This window comes from Crocodylus porosus, unplaced genomic scaffold, assembly GCF_001723895.1.
Source record: "Crocodylus porosus isolate Cpor-Errol unplaced genomic scaffold, CroPor_comp1, whole genome shotgun sequence".
In the NCBI taxonomy this organism is placed as follows: domain Eukaryota; kingdom Metazoa; phylum Chordata; order Crocodylia; family Crocodylidae; genus Crocodylus; species Crocodylus porosus.
The window spans coordinates 44,134,855-44,145,793 of NW_017728947.1; the positions used below are offsets into that span (position 1 = coordinate 44,134,855).

General features: G+C 46.9%; 1 protein-coding gene across 1 annotated transcript in view; it reads left to right on the plus strand.

Annotated features, from left to right (window-relative positions):
* Window positions 1–5: 5 nt before the first annotated feature.
* LOC109320771 (transmembrane protein 178B-like) overlaps window positions 6–10,939 on the plus strand; it is a gene marked incomplete at its 5' end in the record, with an annotated part of 24,695 nt that continues 13,761 nt past the window's right edge. Inside the window, one exon of the mRNA XM_019551029.1 lies at window positions 6–123. Within this exon, the coding sequence (XP_019406574.1) occupies window positions 6–123 (118 nt within the window). The remainder of the gene's footprint in view (window positions 124–10,939) is intronic.

Consider the following 10,939-nt stretch of genomic DNA (forward strand, 5'->3'; position numbering starts at 1 on the left):
CCCCCGCCGCCGCCGCACTGGACTCGCACTGCGGCCGCCTCTTCAACTCCACCGTGTCCGGCCTGTGGCGGCGCTGCCACCGCGCGGGCTACGAGCCCGACAGCGAGGAGCTCATCCGCAAAGGTGCGGCCGGGGCTGCGTCCCGCCGGCGGCGCGAGGGGGGCGGCGGGGCGGTGTCCTGGGCCCCGCGCCTGGCCATGCCAGCTCCTAGAAACGCCGGGACCGCACCTGCTCTCCCACTCCATCCGCCCGGATCCATTTTATGCTTTTGCCTGGCGGTTTCTCTGCTGCCGGCTTCATCGCGCTGAAGGCAGCGCATTCCTGTCGTTTTGCTCGTTGCCCCGCGTGGTGTGAACAGTTCACTTGTCCTCCTCCGCCCCTCCCGAGACTCCGGAGGTGGGGTGGAGGAAGGGCCCCGTTGTATTTCCCCCCTTCCTTGGGACTTTGCCAGGAGCCCATTTCAGGCAGGCAGAAAGATCCAGGTCTAACCTGGCACAGGGACGGTGTGGAGGTGGGGGCTGGTCTAGGCTTCAGTCCTTTGCAAGACAGGCATGTTATGTGAAGTTATTCTTACCCCTGCCGGTAGAATGGGGCCTCTACATCTGTCTCTCCTCATTCATTCCTCTTGCTTTCTTTATAGCCCTCCCCTTTCTCTCTGTGCTCAGTTTCTCCGGGCCTGTTGCAGTTAACCGTCTCCTTCATGTTGGGGGCCAACTATGTCTGTTATAGTGGTGGTTTGTCAGGCATGTTGTGTGTCAGGAAGGGTGCTCAGTACATGGCCCATGGGCCTCCCCAAGGGTTTGGACATTAGGTGTTGGGGAGGACTGGCAGCCTTGATTGCTGCTCCCTTGTTAACAAATTTTCAGACCTATGTGGAGCCCAGCAGGCTGGATCCAGCCGTTTAGGGTATCCAGTGAGTGGGATCTGGGCTGCACACTGACCCTGTGCCACTTGTCTGACCCATCAAGCAGGAAGGTTGGGTGCAATTGGTATAAAGGATTCTGGATAGATACAGTTGCTTCAGGGGAAACCTGCCTCAAGTTGCAGCCGTGCATCTTTTGTCAGTCCTCCTCCATGATTTGCAGTCCAGTTCCAAATCTGAGATGGATCCCGAATCATCAAGGATCTCCAGTGGATTCATGAAAACAGAAATTGTAGAGGCCTCCAGTGACAGGATACATTGCCGGCTAAAAGTTCAGTGATGACCTTGGATAGCAGAGGCCTTGGGAAGTGGGGAAGCCTAGTGCTGAAATACCAGGCCTTTCTTGAGGTCTTTGTTACTTAGTGGAGTTCTGCCTTTATCTCTAACATTAAATTTGATTTCTTGTCATAAATTATCTACCCATTATTAATACAATTTCTATAATTTGTATACTTTAAAGGCTGGAAGGGACCTCGAGAGATTATTGAGAGCCCAACCCCCCTGCTCTGGGCAGGAATGCTGCTGAGATCAAATATCCCAGCAAGGTGTCTGTCCAGTCTCCTCTTGAAGACTTCCAAGGTTGGGGACTGCACTACCTCCTTGGGAAGTCTATTCTAGATTCAGTTCACCCTCACCGTAAAGAAGTTCTTCCTTGCGTCCAACCTGAAACCATCCTCTAACAGTTTGTGGCCATTGCTCCTGATTATAGAATGACGTGCTGGTGATTTGAAAGTAATAACCACATATCTGTGTAGTTCTGTAGAAACCCTGAAGTATCTTGACCTTGCCAGGTGATGATTTGTAGAATATACAATTGGGAAGAAACTTGAAACAATTTATGAGTAATATTAAGTGGGAGGAAATATTTAGGCATAAGAGGGAATGACAATTGGGCATTGTTTAAAAGTGCAAAGTCCCAGTCGTGGTTAAGAGGAAAGGTGAAAGAAGCAATAAAATAAACACGAAACAAGTGGAAACAGTAATAGCAATGAATGCAGAACAGCAGTCAGGAAAAAGAAATAACTGACTGAGCAGGGAAACTGAAGTGTTCAGTGCAAAAAAAAAAAGTAAAAGATCAATCACAATGCATAAAAACAAATATTATTTGGTGTTCCATATTTGGAAAATAGGACTTGTAATCGGATCTAAAAATGATACTGAAATGCAGACTGTTTCATCAGTTATCTGGGACAGTGCTAAACAGCAACTGCCAAAGATACGAATTTTAAAATCTTCAGAGCCAGGTAACTTGCACCCAAAAGTACTAAAGAATTGGCTAAGGAGCACTCCAGATCATTGATGTTGATGTTTAGTCCATGTGGAACTCTGATTAGCAGGGATCCTGGTTTTCTTTTCTTTGACTAAAAAAAATCACAAATTCTCTGATAAAATTCCCCAAATCTGTGATTGAAATGAAAGGCCCCCCCACAGCCCCTGCTTCCTCAGCCCTACCAGAGGGACCCAGGTCTGCAGCCCCCTGCCCCCACTGCAGCCCGGCTCCCCACTGCTGCCTGCCTGCTGCTGGCTCAGGTGGGGGGGAAGGGGGGTGGTCCAGTTTCCCACTGCTGAACACACTCTGAGGGGGGTAGATGGGACCCATGCCCCCAAGATATGTGCATGGGTCTCAGGCTTCCGCCCTGCTGCTCTCCCCAGGGGCCTCCACAGCCCGGCAGGTGCAACCCAGCCCTGCAAGCTCTGTGCTGCCCTGGCAATGTGTCCCCTGCATGTTGGGCTGAAGTGAGGAGCAGTCTTGTGACACTTCTTCCGCTTGTGCCACGCATGCTGGGGACATGTCACCAGGCTGTGTGGAGCTTGCAGCGGCAAGCAGCTTTCCTGTGCAGCCCTGCTGTGCCCTACAGCACTAGGTCACACCTGCAGGGCTGCAGAGGCCCTGGGGGGAGGGCAGCAGGGCAGGCGTCTGAGCCCACAGTGGGCAGCCTGTGCCCACTTCTGCTCTGCACACAGATCTGGGGTGGCACAGGTGGGGAGCTGCTCCCTGAGCTAGCCGCCCATGGCCTCATCTCACTTGCTGCTGGGGCCCTCCAGCTGTGTGTTGCAGTCCCGGACCCCAGGCTCCATGGGCTGTTCCACTGGGCAGCAGCCCCAGCCCTGCCCAACTCCCTCCCTCCCTATAGGGGCCTCAATTTCCCACCCCCTCCACACACACCTTCCTGCGAAAGGCCTGGCAGCCATGTGTATATGGCTCCTGCTCCCCCTAGCTGCAAAATCCCTGGTTTTCTCTGCTAAAATAAGAAATCTGTATTTTACTCCAGTAAGGGGAGCGAATCTGCGTTTTACTCTGTTTTTCTGTGGGAAATGGAGAACCCAGATCTGCTGATTAGGAAAAATAAAAGCGAAATTCACACAAAGTGAATTTAACCTATATTTAATAAGATAAACATTGGTTAACTGATGGTGTGCAAAAAATTATTGTAACTGTCCCCTAATGAGGGGTAATTCTGATGCAGTCTTGCTGAGATCTCTTCATGGCCCAGTGTTGTTCAATACTTTTTTTGCTGTTGGAAAAATATTATAAAAAATATTGCTGGTAACATTTACAGATGATGCAACATTTGGTGAAGTGGCAAATGACTGGCACACATCAGTTAGATTGACACAGGTCACTGTAGTAGGGTGGGTTTGTCTGATAAACATACATTTTAATGTAGTCAAATTCAAGGGCCTACATGGAGGAACAATGTAGGTCACAGACTGGCAGAGTGTGTCCAGTTCTGGTATAAACACTTTAAAAAGGATATTGATAAATTGGCTAGGATTCAGAAAATAGCTACAAGAATGGTGGTAGGTCTGGAAGACATGCTTTCTAGAGAGATTAAAGAAGCTCAGTCTACTTATCCAGGAGGCAATTAGGTGAACTTATCAGTCTGTGTATACCTGTATGAGGAATAGATTTGTGGTGGTAGGCAGCTCTTTAATGTATGACTAGAAAAGACATAACTAGAGCAAATACAAGCTGAAGCTAGACAACTTTAGACTAGAAATCTGGCACATTTTTATAACGGAGGGTAACTAACCTCTGGAGCAGTTTATCTAGGGATGTGTGGAATTCTTAAACACTTGCAGTCTTTAAGTCAAGACCCGGATCTTTCTGAAAGATGTAGCTCAGGCCAAAAATATGAGACTTAATCCAGAAATTGCAGATTAAGTTCTTTTGTCATGCACTAAGCAAGAAGTGAAACTAGATTATCCTAATTATTCCTTCTGGGCATAATATTCATGATCTTTAAATTCGGAGCTCTTCATGCAACAACACCACTTGGTTTCTCTTTCCCTATTCAGGGGCAGGACTGGCAGCACTACCTAACCTAATAGGATTCTTATTATTTCCCTGTTTTCAGAATACTTTACCAAGTATTAACCTTTTTGGCTGAAATTTTTCATGCCAGTTTTCTGTTTTAAGCCAGATATTTCTGGAAAAGTTCGTCCAGCAAGATTTAGCTGCATCTGAAGACAAAGCTAAGAAAACTATGCTTTGGTTTTATTTGTACATGTGTGTCTTGCACTGTAGGTCTATTCATATCTTGCACATGCAAGCCAAAGCAGCTTAAGTTGCAGCATCCATTAGAATAGGACATGCGGCCTGCAGCAACTCTTGCCTCCAGTGAAAGCTATGAAAAAGGAGGTGTTGTCTTAATTCCCTTTGGTTCCTGCTTCCCACCTATGGCTTAAGCTGGAACTCCCTGTGCTCTTAGTAGTTCTCTCCTAAAATGTTCTTAGTGAATCTTTCATAAAAGTAGCATAGTTGGAGAGTTAATCACTCTTATTCCAGACTGCACATGCCATTCATATTTTTTCTAAAGCCTGACATAGGCAACAGTCTCTGGGTTTTGACTATTGCCACTTGTGTGAGTTTGCTGTACTTGCAAATAGTCCTCATGTTAGCCTGGACCTCTTGCATCACTTGTTCTGCACCTGTAGTCCTGTAGATGAAGTGCCATTTTGGCACTTGTAGACAGAATGCAGACTCAAGCCCCATAGGTAGAGCATGAATCAACCTTGCATATAAATGCTTTGTTTGCTGTGATCTGTGAGTGTGCTAGGTCTTCCTATCTTGTCTTAAGAACTTCAGCACTCGGTTTTACAGACCATTTGCAGTGGTCTATCTCAATGAGCAGGATAGAGCCAGCTGCACTTCAGTATGTCAGGATATTGAACTTTTGGTAGGTTATGTGTCCAGAAAGGCATTACTGTAAAGGCTTCTTGTTGTCAGGTGACCAAAGCATACTTGTGGACCATCTAAATCAGTGTTTCTCAACCTATGGGTCACAACTCAAACTTGGGTCATAAACAAACTATAAAAAATGGATCAACGAACTTAAATGGATTCTTCTTTAAAGCCTGCTAGGGGGTGCTTAGGGCTCCGGGGAGCAGGCAGGCTATCAGGCAAGGGGTGCCACATGCATGTGCACACACACACATACATGCATGTGGCAGCTAGGCAGTGTGCAGAGCAGCTCCCACAAGTCTATGAAGTGAGGGATAGGGCTGTGCAGAGCTTCAGTCCCTGATTCGATTCAGCGGAGATTCGGCCTGATTCAGTGGCTGAATCTCCAAATTGAATCAGAGGACCCTTTAATCTCTCTGAATCACATCGGAACCCTCCAAATCGATTTGGGCAGATTTGGACATAGAGACAGCTTTAAGTGTTTTTTTCTACATACCTCTAGGTAGCAGGGGCTTGTGATCGCTGCAATGCTGGGAAGCATGGCGGGCTCCCCAGTGCACTCGGCAGCAGACCCAGAAGTAGACCAGAAGCACTTCTAGTCCACTTCTGGGTTTTCCACCAAGCATGTGCTCCCCCTCAACATGCTCCTGTGGGATGCTCCATGCGCCCCAGCATTACAGCATTCACAAGCCATGCTGGTATCTCAAGGTATGTAGAAAAAACTTTTAAAGCTGTGTCTGTGTCCAAATTGCTGATTCTCTGAATCAGCATTGAATCTTGAGATTCAGATTCAGCCAAATCAAATTGGGGACTGTGATTAGAATCAACGAATTGAATCACTGTCCCTGATTTGGGCTGAATCGAATAGGGCCCGCTTTGCACAACCCTAGTGGGGGATTGGGGCGTAGATGATGTGTCAGGGGAACGGGGGGGCCGCCACAGGCAACAAAGCACCCAATCTCACCTCCTGGAGTAGAGCTGTAGCCTGAGGGGAGCGGTGAATGGGCCATGGTGGCAGGGTAGAACCATGGCCCAGTGCATGAGTGGCTGGTGATGGGAGAAGGTGAGGGCAGCACAGTGCCCCCCCCCCCAATTACTCCTCACACTGCTCACGGCATGACTGGCATGGGGTTACAGGTGGTGGTGGTAGTAATGAGTTTCGCCGCCCTGTTGCACCCTCCCATGCTGGGTCCCACCCACTGGGCCACGGAGGCAGCTTCTGCCTGCGCCAGTCCAGCCAGGCAGCAGCCTCCTGCCTGTTATGGCTGCACAAATCTGGGGGGCATGTTCCCCCCATGACTCGCACCCACCCCATGCCCCAAACACCCATCCCCTGCCCCACACAATGCGGGGTTGGAGCCTGAGGGTGGTGGGGGCAACATATTGGGAGTGCAGGGATGGGGGTTGTAGACTGAAAGTGAAGGGCAACAGCAGGGCCAAGGAGCTGTTTTTTACTTAAACTATTTACTGGCCATCAATATTTACAAATGGGGCCCTGGTACAAAAAAGGTTGAGAATAACTGATCTAAATCAGAGGTTCTTAATGAACCAGGGGCAGTCCCTGAAGAATGAGATTGTGAAGTTAATTTTTCAGAGGTGGGAATTTTCCTTTGTAGTCCTGTTTGCAGCAAAACAGAAGAGCAAATGCTGTCCTTCTGTGCAAGAGTAGGTCACAATTCAAACTTTTAATGCATGTTTCTGTTGCGTTGGGGGTCAGATCCCTGCATTTCTATCACTTGTCCCTTTCAAAGATATTATTGAATGCAAAGTAAGACTGTGTCAAGATTGTTGTGAAAGCCGCAGCCTGGCTAATAGTTTTGGTCTTCTAACCTTCAGAAGCCATTTTATTATCTCTGACCTTACCTTTGGTTTTTGAGGTCTGCACTGCAGTCCTCCCAGCTATATCTTACAGAGTAGCTGCTGTGTGGTTGAAATCACTGGAAAAGTTTTGAAAGTCACCTAGGGCACACGACACTTGTAACATAACTCTTGTTTTTTAAGATATTGTGTGCATTTTCTTCCACAACACTCTACTTCCCCTGCACTCAGGAGTGTACCGTTAGTTGGTTTCTAATGTCAAGGAGCTGGCAGAGAGTTTGGGTGACACCAGCTCTTCATACACTCAGCTAGAGGCATGAGGATCTGTGGGACTACTGCATCATTCCAGGGTGGCTGGAGTGTCAGGTGAATGCACACACCCAAAGTGCAATACATATGTGCACAGCCTACCTCAGTGCACAGCTGGAGTGTGGATAGGGAGCCATCTTGCTGCTGTTTTGTTTTTTTTTTAAATTAAAAACAAGACCCTCTTCTGGTGTCCTTTTCCTTGGCAAGCTCTTGCATTCAGGCTTTGGAGCACAGACTTTGTACTGTATTTAGCAAAGGGAAGTTGAGGATGTAGAGTGCCTTTGCTGTCCCCATGAAAGTCCATGCATGAGCACCTAATCAGTGTTTGAAATATTGCCGATTAGTACACATGTAGTAGAAGCCTGCTAGTTTAACAGCTAAACTCCCTGGATTCACTCCTCCCTGAACATGCTCAAGCCGCAAACTCCCACCATCTAACCAGACTCTGTGTAGCATCCCTGCAGAGTGACTGACCATGTGCCACTTGCAGCTAGTGTTCAATGTGGCCTGTTCCTGCAATGGCTGCTCCAAGATGGACTGGGTGCCAGGAATGAGAACAAAAAGTTTGTGGATCCTGTGCTGTCTAGTCTAGCACACCCAGCAAGGTGCATAGATGTTGGTACCTAAGCCAGCATGGAGGAGAAAACCATGAGATTCAAGTGCAGAGAAGACAAAGTCTGACCTAAGGCATCACAGTGGAGTAAATTGGGACAAAGAGCCTTTGAGCCCGAGACTGGTCCTGCAGGCAGGGAGATGGAGATGGGGCCTGGCTGTGGAAGGAGACTGTCTGTAGATGCTGGTGAGGGAGTTGAGATCAGATGAGGAGCCTGGAGTGATTGAGTCTGGGAGCCATTAGTGTGGAGGGACAGATCCGATAAGGGGATGCTGGGGGCAAAAAGACTGAGATAAAAACAAAATTGGACAAAAATACTGAGATAAGGACACTGACATTGGTTAGGAAGCCCAAGAGGGATACTAGAATGAGGAACCAGTGTGCAGGCACCTGGAGGATGGGGGATAGAAAGACATTGTGGAAGAAAACTGATGGGAAAGGAGATAGGAACAAGTTGGGGGTTGGTGTTGGGGGTACGAGACTAGCTAGCGAGGAGAAGAGATGGCAATAGGGAGAAAATGGTGAAGTAGAGACAGGACTGTAAGAGGGATATGACAGAAGGGGCCGAGGGTGGAAGGAGTGGGCAGAAAAGTCTGTGCCCAGTACAAAACATTGCCCTTCAGAGCCTGGCAGAGAACCCAACATCTTTGAATTTCATTGTCTTCTTCGATCAATAAATATAAAATATCTGTGACCCCCACCACAGATGGGCTAAGTAGTGGGAATAACTCCTTATACTCTATCAGTTACTCTCTTAGTGTGTGGACACATGAAAGCTTGGAGCCCTTTGAGAAGGGGAACCAAAAGGGCGGCAGCTAGTACATTTGAATTGTTACATGCAGATGAGCTGAGGACAACTCAAATGCAGCAAATCTGCTTCAATTTTAATCCTACTTCATCCATGGTTATAGTTAGAGGTGTGTTTGTGCATTTGAATCCTTCTCAGATTGTTCACATGTAAGAATTAGAGCCACCAGGTACTGCCCTTTGAAATTTCACTTTTTGAAAGGGCTGTAAAGCCTTTGTGTTCCCATACCTTTACATTATGGGGCACAGGTATGTGTGGTGTGTCTAATACCACTGGTTGAAGGGGTGGGGCTGGTCAGGTGATGGAATTTCAGGAATTCTCAATACACTTTTTTTCTTTTTTAATTTAGGAAATCACACCAGAAAATACATGGTTGCAGGGTCAGGCTCTCTGAAGATAGAGATGCTGGGATCAATTTTTTCTGTATGTCCTTAATTCTGCCCCTTGTGCATATGCATTAGGATACAGTTTTTAATTTTATAATCACATACAGTCATTCCCTACCCCCCCCTCAGGATCCCCGACTCATTCACTGCACAGAAAAGATATTATTAAAGTAATTAGCAGCTATTCGGTTGTTTTCTCCTCCTTGTTACTGGATGAGCCGCTATATTTTGCTATACAGTATTCACATATTGCCCTAAAGGCAGAATGAATTTAATCATAATTTATCCAACTGCTCATGTGACCATTTCCCAAACAGTAATGAATTTATTTTTTCACAAATCAGCTGTGAGGTGAGGGGATGTTATCCCCATTGGAAGGTTTGAGAACTGGGACATAGAGGGTTTAAAGTCAAAGGTATTGACTAATTTTGGGTACTTAGTTTGCAACATTAAGAACATGATTTTTCATAGTACTTGTTTTATAACCCTTCAGCTCCTGCTGAGTTCAGCTGCAATTTTGTGTGCATGGCACTTCTGCAAATCAGACTGCAGAAAATGGGGAAGACAATTAGTAGCTAGTGAAAAGTTTGCTTTTAGAGAATTACCAAGTGTTACATGGGTATTCTGTGCCAGAGTTGGAGGCAGATTCAAAATTCTCCAGGTCAGCATTTAACTGTCTTAGCTATAAGACCATTCTCTTCTTCCATGTCCAATCCCCTACTTTGTCCACTGTGCAGTTTCCAACTTCCATAATAAAGCAAGGGTCGGTGCTCAAACCTGATTCATCCCTTAAAATCCATCCTGTTTCACTGAATGATGTATGGGTCCTGTAGGAAAAATAGCATGTCAACATTTATTAAAAGCTGCTATCACAATGCTTAAATATGAGGGGTTAGAATTAAAAAGATACTGGCACCATCAATTCTGTCACTTACTAAATTTTGAGTGCTTAATTTTGCAGCCTTAAAGTTATTTCTAAACACAGTTTCCTGTATAATACAGGACTAGAATATACTTCAAACTTTAAACAAGGAAGTAACAGCACAAACATTTGGAAACCTGCAACATCCTGGATTTATAGTCCGTAATCGTAGATTCATAGATTATAGAGTCGGAAGTGACCCAATGGATCATCGTGTCCAACCCCCTGCCCCTGGCAGGAAAGAGGACCAAGGTCAGATGACCCCAGCCAGGTGATTGTCAAGCCTCCTCTTGAAGACCTCCAAGATAGTACCACCTCTCTTGGAAGCCCATTCCAGACTCTGGCCACCCTTACTGTAAAAAAATTCTTCCTAATGTCTAAGCTAAATCTATTCTCCTTTAGTTTGCACCCATTATTCCTAGTTACTCCCTGGGGCGCTCTGGTTAACAGTGCATCACCAATTCCCTGCTGTCCTCCTGTAACAGGAGGGCGTCCTAGAGGTCACTATGATCTCCCCTAATACCCCTGTACCATACTAAGTTAGCTGCAGGGGCACCCTCAATTCTCGCCTGCCACGACTTTGATTTTATTTGTCTAATAGGCTGCCTTTCTGTCCTTGGACACGGTTATCTTCTGGTATCTGCGCCCCATTCTGTAATGGGTGCTTCGGGGCACCCTAGCCTTATGGACTATGCATGGCTCCAACCATCCCTTTACCATGCCCCAAGCCTCGCTGATGTACCAGACGTTGTTTGGTCTCACTCCTGTCACTTGGGCTCTCCACAGCCCTTGTTTCATAGTTTCTAGGGTCGGAAGGGACCTGAGCAGATCATCTAGTCTGACCCCCTGCCATGGCAGGAAAGAATACTGGGGTCAAACGACGCCAGCAAGATGTTCATCTAACCTCCTCTTAAACACCCCCAGGGTAGAAGCCTGCACCACTTCTCTTGGAAGTTGGTTCCAGACCCTAGCCGC